At 35.0% G+C, this 25357-nt stretch overlaps 1 protein-coding gene across 1 annotated transcript; it reads right to left on the bottom strand.

Moving 5' to 3' along the window:
• Window positions 1–21159: 21159 nt before the first annotated feature.
• LOC129890842 (probable ADP-ribosylation factor GTPase-activating protein AGD11) lies at window positions 21160–24951 on the bottom strand. The gene is made up of 8 exons (XM_055966306.1): window positions 24874–24951; window positions 24411–24495; window positions 23826–23901; window positions 23292–23455; window positions 22982–23219; window positions 22295–22411; window positions 21993–22088; window positions 21160–21834 (listed from the first exon to the last, which is right to left on the bottom strand). Exons 1-8 carry the CDS (start codon window positions 24929–24931, stop codon window positions 21553–21555), a joined length of 1116 nt encoding a protein of 371 aa, XP_055822281.1. The 5' UTR covers window positions 24932–24951; the 3' UTR covers window positions 21160–21552.
• Between the last annotated feature and the right edge of the window lie 406 nt (window positions 24952–25357).

Raw genomic sequence — 25357 nt, 5'->3', positions numbered from 1 at the left:
TAGTACATTCATACTTCGGTATAATTCATATTTGGCATGATTCATAATGACAATAGAAGAGTACTTGGAATGACTATTGTCTTGGTTTTCAAATGATGGTTTGTTTTGCTTATTCCATTAAGTCTCCGATAATGATCAAGTTACACATGGTTGCTAATGATACCCTATTCATGCATATTTTTATTGTATTATCCACCGAGTCCTATAATAGGCCGGGTATGTTATCATTTATGGATTCCACTATATTATTCATAGAGTCCCTTACTAGAGGGTCGGGTACGTGATATGATAATATGATGTTATGATAATATGACGATATAATTATGGCACCGAATCCCATGACGGGCCGGGTACGGTATACGTGTACATAAAATTATTCACAGAGTCTCATAGTGGGTTGGATACAGCATATGATCACGATATGTATGACCTTATTTATAAAATATAGGTACAATGATTTCTTTGTTTTTATACTTGCCACTTGAACCTCTATTTCATATATGATCTTCTTTATGGTATTTTATACTTTATGTACTTGGTACATATTCCGTATTGACCTCCCTCTCTTTGGGGGGCTACATTTCATGCCCGCAAATACATATAATCATTTTTAGGATCCGCTAGATTAGGATTTCCACTCAGCTATTTTGGAGTGCTCCATCATTCTGGAGCATAGACTTTTGGTACCGATCTCTTCATGTTTATATTTGTTTACTTAGGGGTACAGCGGGGCCCTGTCTTATCATATGCTATTGTTAATACTCTTAGAGGTCTGTAGAAACATGTATGGTTTTATATAGATGTTGTCCGATTGTACTTGTATGACTTATGTTTTGGAACGTTTCCATTCGTTGTGGCAGCCTTGTCGCCTCACATTTATGTATATAGTGGGACGTTCGTACATGTAATGATAGTCTTGTCGGCATATGCACTATTTTATCTTATCTTTTGACAATTGTGACTCCCTAGGAGACAAGTGGTTTCGGTATACATGTATATGTGACAGTTTTGAGATGATGCTTCATCCGTATAAATTTTATATCATATGGGTGTTGATTGATTATAGATAACAGATGTGTATATGAGTCTCTAATTCGGGCACCAGTCACGGCCTACGGGATTGGGTTATGACAAGATTTGATCTATTCTTGGACGTTTCTTCTGAAAATCGCAAAGGTAATCAAATAAATCATCTATTCTTGGAATGTGATACTTATTCTTTATTGTGACCTTATTCAATTGCCGGTAATTTATATACATGCAAAATGACCTATCCTTCTTTGGATTTTAGCTTGTAGTTAATCAAATAAATCATTTATTCTTGAAATGGGATACTTATTCTTTATTGTGATTTTATTCAATTTTCGATAATTTATATACATGAAAAATGATCCATCTTTGTTTCTAACAAACTACACAAGAGCACCCCATGGTGAAATATTTGGCCTTATGAAACCCTTATTAGTATCAATCCTTTTTTGGATTTGATCTCTTCTTGGAGTCATCTTCTGAAAATCACAAAGAATAATCATTCGGGGAAAAAGACTTAGAGTACGCTCTATCGCATGACATGGATCATGAAAGAAGTGCAGATTTCCTAAAATGCCTCATAGCCTCCTACTCATAGATGTGGAGCTCTTCACGCCTATTAATAAGACTCTACGTGATGTGGCATGTTGGACTTCCTAAGATACTTTAACCTTGTGCTCTGATGACAAGTTTTTCACGACAAAACTAGGGCCTAGATGTGACAAGGCGATTAGGATTCCCGAAGAATCCCTAACCAAGCCTCTTAGCATATAATAAGCATACATAAGGTAAATAATAATTGAAAACTCATAAAAGTCTAGAGAGAATCAAGACAACATAGGCTCTTTATACATATACCCAACGTGCCTCTAAATGACTACATAGGTGGGGACTAAGAGATATTTCTAGCTCACCCTCAAAGAAAGTAATGACACATCATAGTATAGTCTTTAAACATCAGCATAGTCTAAAAATAACAATAAAGGAAAGAATGTCGTGGGCTGATACGACCCAAACTTATGCCTTGATGTGACACGACAATTAGAATTTCCGAAGAATCTCCAACCAAGCCTCTTAGAATATCATAAGTATATATAAGGTAAATAATAAGCGGAAACTCATAAAAGTCCAATGAGATAGAGTATAGGTAGAGAGAATCAAGACAACATAGACTCTTTGTACATATGCCCAACATGTCTCTACATGACTAGATAGGCAGGGACTAGGATATATACTTAGCTCACCCCAAAGAAAATAATGACACATCATAGTATAGTCTTTAAACATCATCATAGTCTAAAAACAATAATAAACGAAAGAATGACTCGGGTTGCACTCGAAGCATGAGGATTCACCACACTAATCTTCAATGGAACACCAAATAGCCATGGGAAGAGGATGGAGAGTTCGCCTCTACATTGTGATATAATATAGGCAAAAATTATGTGTTAGTACTTTTGAATGTACTAAGTAAGTAGGCAATGCAATGCATAGAAAATCATGTTTATGCAAATGACCATTTTAAATAGCATGGTAGGAGAAGTAGTAAAAATCATAAGTAGTCATAAGAACAATTAATGCATAATAAACCATAAGAGTATCATATAAAGTAAAGGATAAGATTAGTCATTTAAAACATAAAAAGGACCATATATATGAGGGAGATAAAAGTCATTCTGAAATCCATTTTCTTGGTGAAAGATATATTAGACATAGTAAGAAATACCTTGTACATTGAGAAAGAGATCTTTTTACCTTTATGAGAGCGACTGTTAACCGACATAAACTATGTGAGCTATAACACAGAATTCTAATATTTATCCATAAATTGGAGGAAAGGTGGAGACTACTTGGCAAGGTAGACTCCTATATGCCTAAGTGGATCCACTAAGCTACGTGAATGATCAAGCCTTAACTACGGGTGACCCTCAAAGGAATCGATCCTCTTCTATGGGTGATCCTTTATCCTACTGTGGCACATAGTTATGGGACAATGGGATCTTTCTACGGGTCTATTGCCTTTATTATAGAAGAGAATGTCTATCCCAAAGTCTACTCAGTACTAGGTCAACTCTCACAGATACATATCATAAATACTAATCATAGTTAACATACATCATAGATATGATCATTGGTTTGAAATTCAAATAGTAGCTCATTTTCATAACATAAGTGCAATGTGATTATTGTCCTTCAACATTACAAATCATATATACATAGTTCATAACATTAGGCCTTAAGACAGCACATTGGGCCCTAAGTCACCTTTCCCATAACTTGCATGAAAAATCATATTTTGATCAAAACTGAAATACATAACCATAATTCATATTTGGGAATAAGCATAAAACATGAATACATGATTAATTGACTTAAAAATTATAAAATTTTCTTGAAAATATGCATGATAATATACTTTCTATCAACCCATACATGATTCATAAAGATAATATCATTTGGATGTATAATTGAAAAAATTCATAATTCATATTGAGAACCCTAAATATTAATATAGGAAATTTATTACAAAATTCTTCAATTCAATGCAATAACCATCAATTTATATTAAAATAGACTCATAATTAGAATCTTAATTCATGCAATTTAGTAAGAATTAAATAAAACCCATAATAAGATCATGAACCCTAAGTATCATGTAAGAGGATTTATTGGAAAATCATTAAAATCATTCAATATCTTATAATTCATACATATTTGAGTAGAGAATTATGTAATTAAACTCAATTGATGAAATTGTAAGAAAATTCATAGAACCCATACGAGTACATACTTTAATTGATTGAAAAAGTAGAGAATAAGTTGGGCTCCATGGATGAACGTACCCTAGGATCAAATACCACATACCTTGAATGAGAAAACAAAAGAATTTTGAAGAATTTGAGAGTTTGATGAAGAGTTTGAGTGAATTTCTTGGAAGTCTTAAATGGAGTCCTTGAGAGGTTTTTGTAGAGAGAGAAATATTTGAATAGATGAATTGTAGAAGAATAAATGGAATTAAGGGTTTAGAATAGTTTATAGAGTAGAAATAGGGCCTAAAACCATCCAGGTTCATTACCTAACAATTAGGGAAATTTCTAAAGTGCCCTTACTTAAAAACTGAATTCAAACGAAAAAAAATTTCCCAAGTCCGCGACGCGGAGCTACTCCCTGATTGGCCAACTTTTAGCGAATGATATTTTGGCCAAATTTTGACTCGGAGAAAAATTACACTGAATAGATATAGGTGGGCGACACCGAGCTGCCGCGCACCTCACTATTTTGTGCAATTTATTAAAAAATTTAGGTTTTGATATACGGGTCCTAAAAATCCACCCAGACTATTTTTCGACAGGTTTTGACCCCCTGATCGATATTTCAACTCAGATTTTCCAAAAAGAATAAGGATAATGCATTGCGTGAGTGGTCTATTCCCAAGGTATTTTTATGGCGCTTATGAGCATTTTTGAGGAATGTTACAATTTGAGAACCTTTATAGAGAGAGAATTTTTGTAATTGATGAATTGTGAAAGAATTAAGGAGAATAAGAATTATTGGGTAGTTAATAGAGTGGGATTTAGTCCCAAAAATGTCTAAGTTCATTAACTAATAGTAGAGAAATGTCCAAAGTGCCCCTACTTAAGAACTGAAATCGAACGCAAAAACTAACCCAAGTTTGGGACACAGAGAGGGTTTACAACAGGTCAATTTTGAGCGAATTGAGAATTTTTGCCAATTTTTTATCAAGGGATATTTTAAACTACGTAGAACAATCTCAATGATGCAGAATGGTCGCGCACTCTTCTAGAAAGTAAAATTTTCAAAAATTTTATTTTTCAAAATACTTGACCTAAAATTCCACCGAGGCTCTATTTTAGAAATGTTTTACCTTAATATATCATATTCCAACCTACAAATGCCCGGGATATTACATAGAAAATCATGAAAAATCTTCATGATAACATACTTTATTTTGAAGTAACGTTTATCTTCATTAAAAACCCATAATTTATACTTCAACAATAAACATCATCAAAAATATATTTCATAGGTACATGATGCATGCATAAACTTGAATCATAAATTGATAGTCCTAAAGTACTCATAATGCATGGATCATTGTAAATTACCTTGAAAACATACTTTTGAATTGAAATCATGTATTAATAGACCATGAAGATTGATTAAAAACATAATTGAGTTGACCCATATGTAATTTGATCAAAAACTAGAATTTAGAAGAAATTCATAAACTAACAAGTCGAACACGATGTCTAGTATCACTGACAAATCTTGAGAGTCGCAATCATAGGAAATTATGGATAAAGTTGTTCATGAGAGAAAATTTACAACCTAGCTAAGGCCTACTACCAGACACTAGCCTACTACACCATTCTAACAGGATCTAAGCCCACCGAAGCGACTCCAGGGCATCTAAAGAAGTCCATAACCTATAATAAGGCCAACATGCTCCACAATACCAAATATAAGAAATAGAATCCAATTACAATATTAACATATAGATGAAGAGATCACATACTTTCAATTACCTGAAATACCCCATAACATCCTAAAACAAGATTTCTAACACCTAACACAATAATATATATATATATATATATATATATAATATATCCCATATTCTATCTATCTCAATATTATTTAACACATTCTATCTCAATCTAAAGAAAGGAAAGTCGTAGCCTACTTGTAGGCCGAGCACGCGTGCTCCAAATTACTTTACTAGAGCTTTGACTATCCGCACCTCCTTGGAATGCTTCCACACAATCAAAAGCAGAATCACAATATCGTTACAGTCAATTATACACTAAAATTGTAATTTTCAGAGATGGACCAATTTTGGGGATATAAAATGGGAAAATATGGAATCCGCATGTGGGATTCTGGAATTGACACCCCAAAACTGGTCCAAAGCAGCACCCCAAGTGCAATTAAAAAATTAAAGCACATCTTGGGGTTGGGAAATAACACGAGACAACCATGCATTGGAAATCCCAAGTTTAATCTAAAAAAACAAAAACGGACAAAATCTAGGAATAATAATTTACAAAAATGAAGCATTCACAATCAAAATAAATCATACCATGATGTTCCTTGCGGAAAACCCCACAACTTAGCCTCAAGAATAATTGAAAACAGAACTAAAATGATTAAGAAATAGAACCTCAAAATTCATTACAAACTCAACTCGAAAATGCCAAAAGACAACAGCTAAAGTCGCGAATTGACCTCACACAAAACTTCTAATCAAGATTTTGAGCTCACCAAAGGATTCCTCACGAAATTTCTTTTAACTTAGGCCTTTGAATCGGTAAAATCATCCCAGTATCAGTAGACAAAAAGAGTCCCAACAATGGAACACTTAACTAAATTTTGAACAATAAAATAACCCCCGATGGTCACTTAAGAGACTACCTCAAAGAGGCAGGCCTCGCTTAAGCAAGGACCATATCTCTTTAGAGAAGGGTCGCTTTAGTGACCACCTATTGCTTTAGCGACACCACCCACAGGGGTTGGTCACTTTAGCGACCCCCTGGTAGTTTTAACCAATCGCTTTAGCGACCAGGAAATGCGTTAGCGATGGCACCATACTCAGCTGGAGCAAAATAGACTTGGCATGTCCGAATTCTCCGATGGGGTGCTCAAGATTTATTCGAAACCCCATGCGTGCAAACGAGATATGCTGACCCATTAAATTTGACATTCCAAACTCTATAGCACATTTGAAATTCCCATATAAACTAATTTTAACAAAAAATAGGTCCCATACCCAAATGCCATTTTGAGAAAAATTCCACAATGGGCTGGCCTCGGATTAGACTAAAAGCTTCAAAAAGAGAACAATTGGTTATTCTTGACCAAACATGACATTCTATAACTAACCGTGTTGTTAAATTTTTATCCGAGTGCATTTTTCAAAATGTTGGCCAAAGTAAACCATAGACCAAATTTGAAAGGCAAAAGCATCAAATGGCCCCTAACTAGTACCGATTGCCTTGCTACTCATGCAGACTATGCTACTAGCCTAATTTGTTTATTCTAAAGCTAAGAAAACTGTCAAAATTATGTTCTGAGGTTGGTTACCTAAAGTTATGACCAAAGTTATTTTTTCAAGTAAACAAGGAGCCAAATAGGGAAATGGGCCTAAAATCCAAAAGAACGACCAGACGATCGAGCTATCTGCACCAGTGGGTAATAAATTACCTTGGGTCTCTATAGGAATTCTATAAATGATAAAATAGAACCAAAAATATGAAAATGACCTGGAGGGTCATTGCAAAATGCCCAGGATATTACATGGAGTCTTTACTAACTACGAGCATGAGTGGGAGCATCGTGATCCATATTATAAAACTAGATAGGAAAAAGAAGTATATAGTTAGTAGTATGAAATGCAATGCATGACATAAATATGATAATGCTATGACCAATCTAAAATATGATATCATCTATTAAAATGTCTTTAGAAATATAAACATGGTTAATGCAAAACTTGTAAATAAATCATAATCGAAATCAAAACATAGTGAGAATCATAAGTTGTAGGGAGAGAAACCGTAACCGACATAAACCATATGAGCTAACATGGAGTGTGATTTCATACCTCCCACATCCGATAGAGATTGTCCTACTTTCCAAGGTAGGGGCAAAAATCATGAGCTATTGTGGATCCACTAGCTAGAGTCAGTTAAGAGTAAATCCTATAGGGCACATAGTTCTGAAACTTGGGTAATCGCCACCAATCCGACTTAGTGCTAGGAGCATAACATAACCATATGATATTCTTTGAAAAGATTAAAGATCTTGTAAGACCAAATTCATCATAGATTAAGTGATAAGAGTAGTTCCTTTAAGAAATCATGATATCATAGCATGTTCATAGAGATACTTGACTAAGCATAAAAAATTATGATAAGCTTGATCATAGTAAAATCATGGAAATCCTTGATTATAAGAATACTTCTCATTCGAAAAAACCTTGATTTAATAATCATAGTTCATAAATTCATGATTCATGCATAATTCTCAAGTATAGTTCATAATTATAAAATATGTTTAATGCATGGCTTAGTATGAAATTTATCAAAAATATGTTATTAAGATCAAATAATACATAATAAGATCATTCTAATTGAATAAAAACATAATTGATTGAACCCAATGCAAATCATCAAAACCTTAGATATTTGTTTGAAATTCCAGGAAAAATAGGGAAAACTTTTGGGACTCCATAAAAGGGAGAAGATCCATAAATGAAATTCCTACATACCTTGAAGATCCTTAGCTACAGAATTAAAAAGGAGACTTTAGTTCTTAAAACCCGAGATTTACTTGTATGAGAATACTTTGAAAGGTTTGGGTAGTTATAGGTCGTAGAAAATCATCCAAAACGATGTAGCTTAGGTATTAAAAGAGTAGGAAATTTCCAAACTTTGAAAGGTTTCATCATACATTCTTGGTGGCGTTGGAGCGCCACTACGAGGTGTGCAGGTTTTAGGCGTAATCAGCCTGGCGCTGCAAGGGCGCAACGCGCCACTATCACGACAGGTGCATTTTTAGCCTATTTTCAGAACCTTTGAGGAGGGGTAATTTGGGAACTTACCCAAATTATATATGTATCACCCTAGACCATTTTGGGATAATATTATTGCAGCCTCTCTCTCTCTAAAAAGCCCTAAAATTTTCCCTCTCTTCTTCTTCTTCTTCTTCTCCAAATCCTTCTCCAACAAAGATTGCCTTCAAGAGCTTCAAGAATTCAAGCCTTCCATTGAAGACCTAACATCAAGGTTTCTTCAAAGTCTTCAAACAAGGTATGTAAGGCTAACCTAAAATATGGATTGAGTTCTTCCATATGCCCATAGATGTGTTGGTTAGGAGTTGTGAAAGAGTTGCACCTTTTAGAAAGGTTTTCTTGAAAGTTTTCCCTAAACTATGGAATATTTTTAGATACAAATGGTTGATTGATGATTTTAATGACTTGAGTTACTAAATAGTTATTTTTCATATTATTAACTACGAATGTATCTTTGTATATAGATTTATAGGTATTGACGATATTCTTGATTTGAGTTTTGTTGAGGGTATGGTTCATGTTTTATTCACATGAACCCAAGATGCGATTTCTTGTCATAAATATCTTGAGGATGAGATGGATAGTTGTGTGTATATATGTATTGATTGGAATAAAAAGAATAAATTGGTTAGTCAAGAATATCCCTTTGCTTCTATAAAATGAACATAGGACAAAAATAAGGATTTTGGAGTAGACGTTTGATGATTGATGTGGTGATGATACTTGACAATGATGTGATGATGATGTAAATGATAATATATGACGATGATGTGACGATGATGTTTTGATGACGATGTGAGTGATGACGTCAATGGTGTTTATTAAATATGTGTAGAATGATTGATGAAGAGGTATATCGAGAAGGATGTTGTGTGATGAAGTGGATTGGAGTCTAATGTAATTTTGTAGTATGTGATGTGTATAATTTGAGTTGATTGGAGTCTTAGGAATATTTTGAGAATAAATTATCTTTTGAGGAAGAGCTTTAAATAAATTATTTGTGAACCTTTTTGCTTAAACCATTTATACGCTATTTTGTGTCTAAGGAATTATTAGTTTCATCTTTGATTTAGAAAGGAGTTTAAGTATGAGTTGAGTATGAGGAGCCTTTAAATGAGTTGAGTATTTTTACATTAAAGTATCTATTTTGAGTTTGAGTCGAGGGATTGAAATTATGTTTTAATGTACATAATATTTTCTGTATTTATCGAGTTGAGATTGTACAAGTTTTAAAGAGAAGAGTTTGATGATTTGAGTTGAGTTTTGAAAAGAGTCCAATGAGACTTTCCATTATGACTCGATTGAGTTGAATTGAGGAGAGAGTTGATGAGTTGGCAAGGTTCTAAATGAAACTAGCCGTGAGGGCTTATTTGAGATGATTGGATGGAGTTTTATGAGCATGGAGTCATGGAAGGAGTATCGAGCACCAAATTGGGCAAGAGTATAGTCCATACTCGAACCCAATACCTGTGTTTCCAAATGTAGGGGGATTAAACTGTTAAAGTCGGATGCTTCCCCTAGAGGTTTGTCCTGATATTATAGGACTTGGTTGGATTGGATCCATGATTGGTTGACTCGTTCATGCCCTAGCAAAGTATGAACGGACACGGCAATAACGTTGGCTTGTTGTACTGTCACTGGCTAATAAGTGATGGTTGTCGGATAAGAGAAACTCCCAAATAGGTCTTGATAGTACTCTGAGTCAATTGAGTTGAGTGGTTTATGAGTTGGTCCTGTCTAAACTATTTCTTGTTAGACTTAGGACACTTGGGTGAGTTGTTACATATTTATTGAGTTGAGTCCTTTGAGTTGAATTGTAAAACGTTGCATAATTTAATTTGCATATTTACTGAGTTGAGTCCTTTGAGCTGATTGTAGAGTTGAATGTTGAGTTGATTGTATAGGGTTGGATTTGTTTAGACGATATGTGATTAACTTCGAGCTAATAGTATATGATTAAATTGGATTAAATAATTTGATTGAACTGTATGGTATATGATTGGTCTTTGTCTAAAAATGTATTATTAGTTTAGACTTATGACGCCTTGTTGAGTCTCTCTTATCTTTCTAATTTGAGATATTTGGACCTCTGCTATTCTTCCTTGAGGTATGTTTCATTTTGCCATATTACATACTCGTATATTCCTCGTACTGACGTCTATTTGGACCTGCATCATTTTAATGATGCAAAGGTATGTTTAAGAGATCGTCAATAGGAGCATCATTGGGGATCTATTCGCACTCAGCTTATTGGTGAGTCCTTCCCTATATTTGGAGGACACCGCTCATGTAATCTTGCATCGAGTTAGCCTTTTCATTTTGAGTTGAGCTAGCCATGAACTTTTCATTGGCACCAATTAGATAGTAATGATAGAGGCTTTATAGACTAGATAGTGATGGGTCGATTGAGTACTTCTATCTTTGAGTTATTCTTGTCAAACTATTTTAATGACAAATATTTCAATTGATCTATTGGCCCATGGCCTTTATTCTTCGAGTTGGATGGGTGATTTGAGTTGCCCGCTAAATTATTCTTTATTTTTAAACTTTCCGCTGAATGAATGAATGAACTGAGGTGTGATCAGGCTATGTGGTTCGTTTGGGAGCCAAAAATGGTTTCTGAGTTCCGATTACGTCTAGAGTACCCTCCCGAGGCGTGAAAAACATGGTATCAAAGCACAGAGTTTAAGTGTCCTAGGGAGTCTATGAAGCCGTATCTAGTAGAGTCTTGCTTATGGGTGCGTTGTGCACCACACTTATAATCAGGAGGCTATAGTATATTAAGAATGTGTTTCCCTTCTTTTATATATTCTGAGTTCGTGCGATAGAGTTTAACTCTATGAATATTCCCTTCTAATTCATGCGTTGCTCAAATCCATTTGACCACCCCTCATACTCAAGGTAGTTGAAACGGTAGATATGAGATTCTTGTTAATGAGTTAAGATAAAGTCTTGAGGAAGGGAAGAGACGGCATAAGGCTTGAGAGGAGCCAATTACTGTGCTTAACTCTATTGATCTGGAAGGATGTACTCTCAATCGTATGGATCATGCGTTGAGTCAGAGCGAGATGTATCCTAGAATCTTATCCCTACATCTTGATTCGAATGTCACCTTTAAGGGGGAAGTTGCGTATGTGAGTGACAAGTCTTACCATTCAAGGGAATGTGGTTTGAGGTATAGTGAGCTATGGTTGGTAGGATGATTGTAGAGGTAGGAAGAGGGAGTTAGAGGAGTAGAACTGAAGTAGTAAGAATGGTTGTTGATTGAGGCCTACAACAAGAGTGAAGTATCTATGAGGTAAGTAATGAGGTGTAATGAATGATTGTTATAGTGCTAGTTTTAAGATTTGATTTGGTAGGCTTAACACGACGTATGTGAGAGATTAAGATATTAGCTTGAGAGAAGTGTATGCCATGAATGGAGGGGTATGTGACCCTTAAATGTAAATAATGAGTTGGTGCTAAGTTATTTGGTAAGAAGAGGCTTAAAATATGCATATGAGTTAGTACAGAGTTATATGAGGTTCGAAATTTATGAGTTTCTTTGGGTAACTAGTTAGTATTATTTAGTTGATGCCTTTGAGCTAAGGGCGAGATAATAGGGTAATGAACCAAAATAAGTCTTGAGTTTTCGATAGTGATGAGTTGACCAAGATGATAGTAGGCGGAGTTGAGTGAGAGTAGATAGGGAAGAGTGAGTTTTGTTGATTGTGATAGTTGTGTTGTACTTGTCTAGTTGAGGATAAATGTGTGGAGGAGGAGTGAGATGAGACCTTTTGATGAGCAATAGATAGGTAAGAGTATGTTATTGTGTCTCTGGGAAAGAGCTCATACGATGATGAGGGTATAAGTGTTAAAGTAAGCTCGAGAACTCTTAGATATGAGTGAGGTAGTTAGAGTGATAAGCTTGAGTGTATGGTTGTCACTGTGAGAGTGATGGTAGTAGACTAATGATTGCATCTGGGGGAAAGATTGGAGGTACGTGAAGGGTGTTATGAGGCTTGGAAAGGAGAGAAAGTTCAGACACCGATATATTGACCTCATGAAATGGTGAAGAGGATTGGAAATGTCGCTCGTGAATTGGAATTCGACGGTTGAGTATGTAGATGTTTGAATGATTCGGTTGATGGAGTTTCGATGTTCTATTCGTGCAAAATAATGAGAATGATGAAGGTGATGTCCCTATTCCTGAGTTGAAATGATTTGTCTATTCTTGAGTTTGAATAGCCAATTGTCAAAATTGCTTGATTGGTTGATTCGATTGAGTTTTGATTTTTATTCGTGCCTAGAGTCTACCATTGGTTTACTCATCATTCGAGGATGAATGATCCTAAGGGGGAGATAATGTGACACCCCGGAATGTTTTTCGCTAAGATTTGAACATTTCTTCACGTGAGTGTAGACTCGGACAGGAGGACTTGAAATTTTTCATATGAGTTAGGATGAGTTCTAAGTAATTAAAGAGAGTTAGAGGTGATGTGGGGTCATGAAGGACCCCTAGGACCAAATCAAGCCAAAAGATTCATCATGGGTAAGTTTGAGGAGGAGTTCGCATAAGGGGTTGAATTCTAATGACCTTATCTTTTGAAATATGAAGATATGGGTGGCCCACGACCTACCAAATTAAAGGTCGTCGAGTCTTCTTTCCAACGCCACCAAGAATGTAATTTTTGGAGTTCAGAGTCAAAAGATATGACGATCCTAAGATGAACTAGCACAGTAGAGATTTTCAAGCCTGGGTTGCAATTGTTGGAAAACTGGGCTTGGCGCCGCAGTGGCGCGACGCACCACTATCGCGCCAGAAACATGCCTCAGTAGTTTGGGCTCTGGCGCGGCGCGCCACTAAAAGGTGTGCAGGGTTTTTCAAGCCAATTTCCAGAACCCAGAAAATATTAGCCTTGGCATTGTAAGGGCGCGATGCGCCACTATCACGCCAAGAATGTGCCTCAGTAGTTTGGTCCTTGGCACAGAGCGCCACTACGAGATGTGCAGGTTTTAGGCGTAATCATCCTGGCGCTGCAAGGGCGCGATGCGCCACTATCGTGCCAGGTGCATTTTTAGCCTATTTTCAGAACTTTTGAGGAGGGGTAATTTGGGAACTTACCCAAATTATATATGTATCACCCTAGACCATTTTGGGATCATATTATTGCAGCCTATCTCTCTCTAAAAAGCCCTAAAATTTTCCCTTTCTTCTTCTTCTTCTTCTTCTCCAAATCCTTCTACAACAAAGATTGCCTTCAAGAGCTTCAATAATTCAAGCCTTCCATTGAAGAACTAACATCAAGGTTTCTTCAAAGTCTTCAAACAAGTTATGTAAGGCTAACCTAAAATATGGATTGAGTTCTTCCATATGCTCATAGATGTGTTGTTAGGAGTTATGAAAGAGTTGCACCTTCTAAAAAGGTTTTCTTGAAAGTTTTCCCTAAACTATGGAATATTTTTAGATACAAATGGTTGATTGATGATTTTAATGACTTGAGTTACTAAATAGTTATTTTTCATATTATTAACTACGAATGTATCTTTGTATATAGATTTATAGGTATTGACGATATTCTTGAGATGAGTTTTGTTGAGGGTATGGGTTCATGTCTTATTCACATGAACCCAAGATGAGATTTCTTGTAATAAATGTCTTGAGGATGAGATGGATAGTTGTGTGTATATATGTATTGATTGGAATGAAAAGAATGAATTGGTTAGTCAAGAATATCCCTTTGCTTCTATAAAATGAACATAGGACAAAAATAAAGATTTTAGAGTAGATGTTTGATGATTGATGTGGTGATGATACTTGACAATGATGTGATGATAATGTTTGATGATGATGTAAATGATAATATATGATGATGATGTGACGATGATGTTTTGATGACGATGTGAGTGATGACGTGAATGGTGTTTATTAAATATGTGTAGAATGATTGATGAAGAGGTATATTAAGGAGGATGTTGTGTGATAAAGTGGATTGGAGTCTAATGTGATTTTGTGGTATGTGATGTGTATAATTTGAGTTGATTGGAGTCGTAGGAATATTTTGAGAATAAATTATCTTTTGAGGAGGAGCTTTAAATAAATTATTTGTAAACCTTTTTGCATAAACCATTTACACGCTATTTTGAGTCTAAGGAATCATTAGTTTCATCTTTGATTTAGAAAGGAGTTTAAGTATGAGTTGAGTATGAGGAGCCTTTAAATGAGTTGAGTATTTTTATATTAAAGTATCTATTTTGAGTTTGAGTCGAGGGATTGAAATTATGTTTTAATGTACATAATATTTTCTGCATTCATCGAGTTGAGATTGTACAAGTTTTAAAGAGAAGAGTTTGATGATTTGAGTTGAGTTTTGAAAAGATTCCAATGAGACTTGCCATTATGACTCGATTGAGTTGAATTGAGGAGAGAGTTGATGAGTTGGCAAGGTTCTAAATAAAACTAGCCGTGAGGGCTTGTTTGAGATAATTGGATGGAGTCTTATGAGCATGGAGTCATGGAAGGAGTATCGAGCACCAAATTGGGCAAGAGTATAGTCCATACTCGAACCCAATACCTGTGTTGCCAAACGTAGGGGGGATTGAACCGTTAAATTCGGATGCTTCCCTTAGAGGTTTGTCCTGACATTATAGGACTTGGTTGGATTGGATCCATGATTGGTTGACTCGTTCATGCCCTAGCAAAGTATGAATGGACGCGGCAACAATGTCGGCTTGTTATACTGTCACTGGATCATAAGTGATGGTTGTCGGATAAGAGAAACTCTCAAATAGGTCTTGATAGTACTCTGAGTCAGTTGAGTTAAGTGGTTTATGAGTTGGTCCTGTCTAAACTATTTCTTATTAGACTTAGGACACTTGGGTGAGTTGTTACATATTTATTGAGTTGAGTCCTTTGAGTTGAATTGTAAAACGTTGCATAATTTAATTTGCATATTTACTGAGTAGAGTCTTTTGGGCTGATTGTTGAGTTAAATGTTGAGTTGATTGTATAGGGTCAGATTGGGTTAGATGATATGTGATTGACTTCGAGCTAACAGTATATGATTGAATTGGATTGAATAATTTGATTGAACTGTATGGTATATGATTGGTCTTTGTCTAAAAATGTATTATTACTTTAGACTTATGACGCCTTGTTGAGTCTCTCTTATCTTTCTAATTTGAGATATTTGGACCACTGCTATTCTTCCTTGAGGTATGTTTCATTCTGCCATATTACATACTCGTATATTCCTCGTACTGATGTCCATTTGGACCTGCATCGTTTCATGATGTAGAGGCAGGTTTAAGAGATCGTCAATAGGAGCATCATTGGGGATCTATTCGCACTAAGCGTATTGGTGAGTCCTCCCCTATATTTGGAGGACACCGCTCATGTAATCTTGCATCGAGTTAGCCTTTTCATTTTGAGTTGAGGTAGCCATAAACTTTTCATTGGCACCAATTAGATAGTAATGATAGAGGCTTTATAGACTAGATAGTGATGGGTCGATTGAGTACTTCTATCTTTGAGTTATTCTTGTCAAACTATTTTAATGACAAATATTTCAATTGATCTATTGGCCCATGGCCTTTATTCTTCGAGTTGGATGGGTGATTTGAGTTGCTCGCTAAATTATTCTTTATTTTTAAACTTTTCGCTGAATGAATGAATGAACTGAGGTGTGATCAGGCTATGTGGTTCGCTTGGGAGCCAGAAATGGTTTCTGAGTGTCGATTACGTCTAGAGTACCCTCCCGGGGCGTGACAAACATGGTATCAAAGCACAGAGTTCAAGTGTACTAGGGAGTCTATGAAGCCGTATCTAGTAGAGTCTTGCTTATGGGTGCGTTGTGCACCACACTTATAATCAGGAGGCTATAGGACATTAAGAATGTGTTTCCCTTCTTTTATATTCTGAGTTCATGCGATAGAGTTTTAACTCTATGAATGTTCCCTTCTAATTCGTGCGTTGCTCAAATCCATTTGACCACCCCTCATACTCAAGGTAGTTGAAACGGTAGATATGAGATTCTTGTTAATGAGTTAAGATAAAGTCTTGAGGAAGGGAAGAGACGGCATAAGGCTTGAGAGGAGCCAATTACTGTGCTTAACTCTATTGATCTGGAAGGATGTACTCTCATTCGTATGGATCATGCATTGAGTCAGAGCGAGATGTATCCTAGAATCTTATCCCTACATCTTGATTCGAATGTCACCTTTGAGGGGGAAGTTGTGTATCTGAGTAACAAGTCTTACCATTCAAGGGAATGTGGTTTGAGGTATAGTGAGCTATGGTTGGTAGCATGATTGTAGAGGTAGGAAAAGGGAGTTAGAGGAGTAGAATTGAAGTAGTAAGAATGGTGGTCTATTGAGACCTACAACTAGAGTGAAGTATCTATGAGGTGAGTAATGAGGTGTACTGAATGATTGTGATAGTGCTAGTTTTAAGATTTGATTTAGTAGGCTTGACATGACGTATGTGAGAGATTAAGATATTAGCTTGAGAGAAGTGTGTGCCATGAATAGAGGGGTATGTGACCCTCAAATGTAAATAATGAGTTGGTGCTAAGTTATTTGGTAAGAAGAGGCTTAAAATGTGCATATGAGATAGTACAGAGTTATATGAGGTTCTAAATTTATGAGTTTCTTTGGGTGACTAGTTAGTATTATTTAGTTGATGCTTTTGAGCTAAGGGGGAGATAATAGGGTAATGAACCAAAATAAGTCTTGAGCTTTCGATAGTGATGAGTTGACCAAGATGATAGTAGGCGGAGTTGAGTGAGAGTAGATGGGGAAGAGTGAGTTTTGTTGATTGTGATAGTTGTGTTGTACTTGTCTAGTTGGGGACAAATATGTGAAGAAGGAGTGATATGAGACCTTGTGATGAGCAATAGATAGGTAAGAGTATGTTGTTGTGTCTCCGGGAAAGAGCTCATACAATGATGAGGGTATAAGTATTAAAGTAAGCTCGAGAACTCTTAGATATGAGTGAGGTAGTTAGAGTGATAAGCTTGAGTGTATGGTTGTCACTGTGAGAGTGATGGTAGTAGACTAATAATTGCATCTGGGGGAAAGATTGGAGGTACGTGAAGGGTGTTATGAGGCTTGGAAAGGAGAGAAAGTTCGGACACCGATATATTGACCTCATGAAATGGTGAAGAGGATTGGAAATGTCGCTCGTGAATTGGAATTCGACGGTTGAGTATGTAGATGTTTGAATGTTTCGGTTGATGGAGTTTCGATGTTCTATTCGTGCCAAATGATGAGAATGATGAAGGTGATGTCCCTATTCCTGAGTTGAAATAATTTGTCTATTCTTAAGTTTGAATAGCCAATTGTCAAAATTGCTCGATTGGTTGATCTGTTGGCCCATGGCCTTTATTCTTCGTGTTGGATGGGTGATTTGAGTTGCCCGCTAAATTATTCTTTATTTTTAAACTTTCCGCTGAATGAATGAATGAACTGAGGTGTGATCAGGCTATGTGGTTTGCTTGGGAGCCAGAAATAGTTTCTGAGTGCCGGTTACGTCTAAGGTACCCTCCCGGGGCGTGACACCAACTTTATAATGTTTCCTTTTATGACAAACTTTTATAATCCATAGAAATCTATATGGACCATATACCCTTTAATCCTATACAATTCAAAAAATCCCTCTCCGATCTTACCTTCTATGCGCAACTTCTATGGTCAATAAAATCTTCCACATATCATATAAGCCTCTTATCTTGCAAAACACAAATACTCAACTTCTCTTAATATCTTTCTACGAACACTCCTAGAGACCATAGGACCTTATACGGTCCAAAAGAGCCTCCTACAAAACACCTAAAATTCTGATTTTCTTTTAACTCTCAGGAACCCTTCGACGAGGCCTTTCTATAGACCGTAGGACCTTATACAGTCCGTATATGGTCTCATCTAAGTCATCAGTGACCCAAAATTTTCCTAAGTCTCAAATTCTTCCTTTTCAAGACAGGTTCTATGACCCGTACAACCTTCTATGTTCTATACAAGGGCTCATACAACTGGTACACAAACAACTTTAGTGAGTTATTTCTTTTGTTTTGACTTTCTAACTTTGGGGGTATTATAATTAAAATGAACTATTTGTGGATCCACTAGATAAGTCTAATTAAGACAAAGTCCTATTGGGGCACGTAATTATGGAATTAGGGGATTGCTTATAGAGACCTAGCCTCTACTAATGGGAGAGAATCAATCTCAAAGTCATCTTGGTTCTAAGTAAACTCTCAACAGAATATCATACATAAAATATAATAAGTTTTGAAAATGGTAAGAGTCTAGTAATATCAAAATTGTCATAAAATACTTGAAACATCATAAGAATAGATCATTAATAAATCATGATTTCAAAACATATTCATAAAGACACTTATCTAAGCATCTAAATCATGATAAGTTGGTTCATAACAAAAATTATGGAATTATTCATGAGCAAATACTTCCCTTTCGAAGCAATCTTGTTTCATAAAAACATCATTGATACTTCATCTAAAAGCATCCTTAAAATCATCTTTCATAAATCATGATGCCTGTATAATTCTCAAATAGTTCATAATCATAAAATAGGCATAATGCATGTGTTCATAAGAAATTCACCAAAATATGTAATTAAGATCAAGTCATGCATAATAAGGCCAATAGGAAAGAAATAAACCATAATTAAAATTGAACGCAATGCAGAATCATCAAAAACCTAGGGTTTAGGAAGAAATCATAAATATAATTAAAAATACATTAGGACTCCACATATGAAAAAGAATCCATCAATTAAATTCTCGCATACCTTGAATCAAAGCCCTAACAAAATTCTATAAGAAGGCTTGAACTTGAAATCCTATCTTGACTTGAGAGTAAAAACCTTCAGAGAATTTTTGGGGTTTTGAGTGAATGAGAGGGAATGGGTAGTTCCCAAAGGGTAAGGAGAGTTATAGGTCTTAGGAATTAGTCCAAAACAACCTATGAAAATGTCTAAAATAGCCCTAAAAATAACTAACAGAACACCTTTCATGGAAGCCCTGCACGGGCCATACAAGTCTTCATGGTCCATGAAGGTGCTCGTGAATTGAATAAAAATTGATTCCTGATGATCGACTTCTATGGACCTATCCATTGGTCATATAAAATACTATGGCCCATACAATCTTCCATGAAAATTGAAATGCCAAAGATTGGAATCTCCCTTTCTATTGACCACTCCATGGTTTGTGAAACTTTGTATGGACCGCACTGTTGTCCATGTCCTAACTTGAAATTTCCAAAATCCCAGGCTCCTTCTATGGTTACCTTCCACAGCCCGTGAAAGGACTTGTGAAATGACATAGAACTGAAACTTGCACTAGATCTCTGTAACTCTCCTTTCCACTGACCTTAACACTTATGGGGTATTACAGTTGTCTTATCTACCTCTGTATATTTTGGCTAGTCTTTTGCATTTTGAAATAGTCCGTATATTTTCTATAAATGTCTAGTCTTGTACTCTATATTTTGTAATAGCTTTGTACCAACATTCACCAGGTTTTGGGATGAATCTTTCTGTTTTTTGTCCTCATTCGAGGGTTATATATATATATTATGATCCTATTTCTGTTGTTTTTCTCTTAAATATGTTTTATTATGATCTTGTCAATTTATTCCGCTCCCTAGACCCGTTATCCATGGGTTCGACACTAAGGGTTTACTTACCTACTGGTGAGATTTATTAGATGTCATCATGACTCAAGTTTTTGGATTATGATAATAATTTTGTATTATAGTGAGTAAATTTAGTTGCTTTAATCCAAAAAAGAAATTGTTACTTCAATGTGACAAATATAATGTGACTATAATTTTTTAGTTAATACTAATGTCATGATCAAGTGTAACATAATTCTAATTTGAAGGTACAAAATCTATAATATATTTGATCAAATAAAATAGTTAACTAAGAATTGTTTGCTTGCGTATAAAATAAAAGACATGATTCCTATAAGGGTAAGGGTCGTTTGACATAAAATACTTCATGTACCATAACATATACTTAAATCCAGTTGAAATTTTAGATCTTGATATATCTGGTTAAGCTTATTAGTACTCTACTTCGCATTTTATTTTATAGAGTTCGCCCAAGAAAAGAGATGAAAAATTTTATATGACTTGCAAGGGTGGTTGTAGAAAAATATTAAAAGTATTATTTGATTTTTGAATTTTTTTAAAAAAATCATATTTCCTTTATGTTAAATCTAAATGAATGATTTGTAAAATTATGAATTGCAACTTCCACGCTAACTAGAAATGTTAACCTAAGACATAATCAGGCAAAAGCCCTATGTATTGGATCAATTATCGTCAAGTAAGATTTGTTCTTTTCAATAAATGTATACTTTGTAGGTTCACCCTTAAGAGACAAGTGTTAAGGCGATCAATGTAATTGTCCTAATATTGAAATATTGTAATATCATCAATTCAAAAAAAAAAGAAAATGAGAAGGTGTAATCTAAGGAGCGTGCATTAATAAAGCAAGACAAATAGCTAATTTGGTAAGAACAAGTATCATAAATTATATTAAAAAGTCATGTTTGCCCTAGCAACATCAAAAGTATAATAGGACAACAAAGGTTGAATAATGGTGTGATTCTGTATTTTCTTCTGTTTCTGTATACCACAATCTACACTTGTCCATTAAACTGGTCAATCCTTGACCATTTCAGCCACGTGTCATCTAACAAGTAGAATTCATTTTTTGCCACAAGAAATTCTGATAATGGTAACTAAGTTAAGAATACATTTCCTGCACACTGTGTTTTCATATTCTATGGCACTATGTTTAAATCCCTTGACCAACTTACTTTGGGTAAGATACAGGATCCTCAGACATAGCTGCGAAGGATTAATCATGTTAAATGTCACTGTTATATATGCTTGAAGTTTGTTTCCTTTCCTTCCAATTGCTATTGCGTGAGAGGAATACATTCAAGCTCAATCTCAAGTACTCCCCTTTCAACATTTTGAAGCTTCACACTGATCTTTTGTTTCACCTTTCCCTCTATTAGACTAATAATGCCATCTTTAACTAAAGTGTTGTCTTTGCTTGCTTTCCATTTCCCAAGCGGCATTGATTCACAAAGTGTTGAACTTTCAGATGCTTTTGCAGCAGTAACAAGGGGTTGGATGTCAATCTCAGCTTCTCCCATGAAGTCGTCTGTTGTAAATGTATCCTTGTCATACACTAGCTGCAAAACCATGCCTAAGTTCATTAGGGTTGCCTAAACAAGTTTCTCAGACATGCAGATAAATATCAAGTTCCTTTTATGTTACTTTTTGTATATTCTTATAATTTTCCCTCTTCATATTTAATAGTTGTTCATATGACAAAAGAAAAAAAACATACCACTTTTAAAGGAGGAACATTTTCTGGAATTGACAACATTAGCTTTTCATTCCAGACAGGGTTAAGATTGTTCTTTATAACATGTGTCTTGACTAACTGCAAACAAAAGAAGTTTAGTGTGAGGATTCTAACACCATGTGGCATCCATATGTGGTATTAAAGGAAAGTTCCAAATAAACCATCAACCCCTTTATTCAAGTGAGGATGCTACAGGTCTAGAAAAGGACTCTTAGTGTACTTCAAATATTTAGTCTGCACTAATGAAAAAAATGACAAAACTCAACACTAGAAATAACATTTACCTGCCTTCCCAAGGAAAGAATTACGTAAGGATCACTTGTTACCACATCACGGACAGCTAGGTTGGTCCCTCTCACCACATTGACTTTTATCAATCCTATAAACTCAACCATACCTACCTATAGGTAAAATATGTAGGAGTAAGTTTCAATTGAGAGATGATTTTGTGATAAAGCAAGCATATGTTGAGTATGATAAAAGAATTCAATCTCATAGAATTGTTTGATTTTCTTCGAAATGACATATGAAGAATTCATTTTCATTTATTTATAAATTATGTAAGGAAAATTTCTTAAGGAGCTCGAATTTTGCTTTTGTTCAATTTTGAAGCAAAAGCAACAGCCAGGACATACCTCCCGCTATAGAACAATATTAACAATAGGGTCGAGGAGATCATTAAAAATGCAAAGAAGAATAAAAGAACTTTGTATCCCATCTTTGAAAGTTTCACAATATAAGTGACCCTACTTCAAATTCCCTTAGAATTCTTCCTTCTTCTCTGTCTTTAAAAGGCCATTTCACCTTTTTTTAATAGTATGAGATAAGCTTTTACAATAATATGTTCCTTTATCAATTTGCATTACATGTAAGTTGAATAGAAACATGGATAAATAAAAACTATAATCCACTCTGGTTTTGTTAAAATAAGTGCAAAAGATTTTGTTCCTTATAGAATAATAAATTATTACCATTGAGTTACTTTTCTTGGTGCTCCTATGTTCAGATTCTTTTCTTCTCCAGCTATTACGAAATGCATTCCCTATGCCGTGGATACGATGCCCAGTGGATTGCTTCTCATAATTCCTCTTATCCAGGGCCAAAGGACAAGAAAGACTTAAAGAATTGCAATGTGAAGATGATGATGGTGGGAAAGGGCAGGTCATTTGTACATCAGAGTTTAGAAATTGTTGTAGCTCATATTTTCTCCTGAGAATGGATTTTTGATTTAGAATAGAATGCGACATATACCTAAATTTGATGGTTACTAAAATACGTTACCTGATAAAGTTAGTACGCTCTTCTATTGATGACTCAGGTCTGGGTTTTCGATAACTATCAGGAATGGTACCTTCGTACTTCATATTTGCTGCTCTATTTCCACCCATCTCTATCATACTATCAACCTGATCGTCTGTCCACTCGTCGAGCTTCACTGACAAAACCTGTTAATCATGTCATAGAGTTAACTACTTAATCTTTATTTTTTTGCTCAATGGAAAGAGGAAATATAAATACAAGTTTGGCTATGAACTTCAGTCAAGTTTGAACAACTACGTCTTGCAGGCAAAGAGGAATAGAGAATGTTAGGTTCCACAATCTTTCCTCACAATCTTCCAAATTGCAGCTTGATGCAGCTTTGTTACCCATATTTCAACATTTCAAGAATCTACTCTCATTTAGGTTTTTCCATAAAAATTCTTGTTCAGATAAAGGTAACGAAAAAAAAAATAGATCAAACACTATTCTAGTACATACTACAATAACAAGTCTATATGGAAGTTAAGACAAAAAAACAAAGTTTGAATATCTAACCTTAGATATATGCACTCCAAGGCTTCGATGTACTCCGGAGCACTTGATACATATAAAAACTCCAAGACTTAAAGATCTGCATATCATAAATTGACATAGATGTGGCAAGTACTTTCAAGAGTCAAGAAAAAATTACATAAAAAAGAGGAATGTACGAGGTTATCCTACAATTATTCAGAATAAAAGAAAAAACTTTAATGTATGATACTTTTGAAAAAAAAGAAATAGATACCGCTATGTACTTGGTTTTATGATAACCAAGGGATCGAGGGACAAATTCTTAATAATGTAAAACCAGTGATATTCCTAAGTCTGGATTATTTTAACTCTTGTCAAACCTCATTAGCCTTGCTGAGTGGAAGGAAGTAGTAGGTGAAAAGATTAAAATTTATAATTTTTCCTACAACATTTGAGATGAATAAAGTACAAACATAATCATATCTACAAGTAAAAATCAAATGCTATGGGACAATAAAGGATTTGCTTCAAGATGAATCAAAAATGTATTTAACGAGGTTGATAAACCTAATAATTTTCTTTAACTGTGATATTAAACTTGTATTTCCTAGTACACCTGATACTTACACCCATTTTGGATCTGGAGATCCACAATCTGCACAGAATCTATTGCCAGATTCACTCAACAGCCTCTGAAGTCTATGTCGAGGACCTAATACAAATAACAGTAGATTACTAAAAACACTTGCAATATGTATAGGTGAGTGAAATTTATAAATTCAATCATGTAAAATAAAAAAATATGCACTAAACTTAATAGCATATCATAATTATGTAACATTTGATAAAACTCAACAGCGTTGAAAAGAAAATTAAGGAGGTGTATCTCTATGGTGGTCAATTTGACATATTGACAAACAGGAAAGGGACTAATCCTAGGCCGCTCAAGAAGTGTATGTGGTGCTCAAAAAATAAAATGAAAAACCAAAAGAGAAAATTATCTAGTAAAAATGTAAAGATTGCGAGTAAATCTTAAAAACAAGTACATCAGTAAAAACTAAAATGGTATTGAGAATAAGATATTACATACTTGAAGATCGATTTCGTCTTTCAGGTTGAAAACCACTACAATTTTTAGATGATTCCATTTGCAAAAGTTCATAGAGGCAAGAACCTAGCAAATAAACATGAGACATGTAAAAGAGAGAAACTATCAAAAGTGCAGAAATAATATTGACATTATTTTCATTGACACTTAATCATTGATCATTGAGAAAATTCAACACGTGAACAAAAGAACCAAAAATATTTAGTGATGTTAGTTACAAATTGAAATAAATTTGGTGACAGAATGAAGCACCTAAATGAGGATTAACCATACGAAGATAGAAGAAGGAGATGATGTTTCAGCCTTATGTAATGACCCTCTAAGTTATTTCTTTCATCTTCTGACCTTTTCAGCATTTATATATTCCCTATAGCAACCCCAAGTCATATATGACTTGATGGTACTAATAGTTCGGTCATTTGGTCATTTTTTTGGATTTTATGCCTGTTTCCCTTATTTTGGAGCT

This window comes from Solanum dulcamara, chromosome 5 (assembly GCF_947179165.1).
Source record: "Solanum dulcamara chromosome 5, daSolDulc1.2, whole genome shotgun sequence".
Taxonomy (NCBI): domain Eukaryota; kingdom Viridiplantae; phylum Streptophyta; class Magnoliopsida; order Solanales; family Solanaceae; genus Solanum; species Solanum dulcamara.
Note: the sequence above shows the minus strand (reverse complement) of the source record. Positions and strands in the feature narration are given on the sequence as shown.

What these genes read in the sequence shown, in the direction of transcription:
- LOC129890842 (XM_055966306.1), bottom strand. Translation starts at nt 24,931, where the DNA reads ATGGAATCATCTAAAAATTGTAGTGGTTTTCAACCTGAAAGACGAAAT. An exon ending in TCTCCAGATCCAAAATGGGT is followed by an intron (nt 23,902 to 24,410) that starts GTAAGTATCAGG and finishes TATGATATGCAG; the next exon opens with ATCTTTAAGTCTTGGAGTTT. An exon ending in CCAAGAAAAGTAACTCAATG is followed by an intron (nt 22,412 to 22,981) that starts GTAATAATTTAT and finishes TTTTACCTATAG; the next exon opens with GTAGGTATGGTTGAGTTTAT.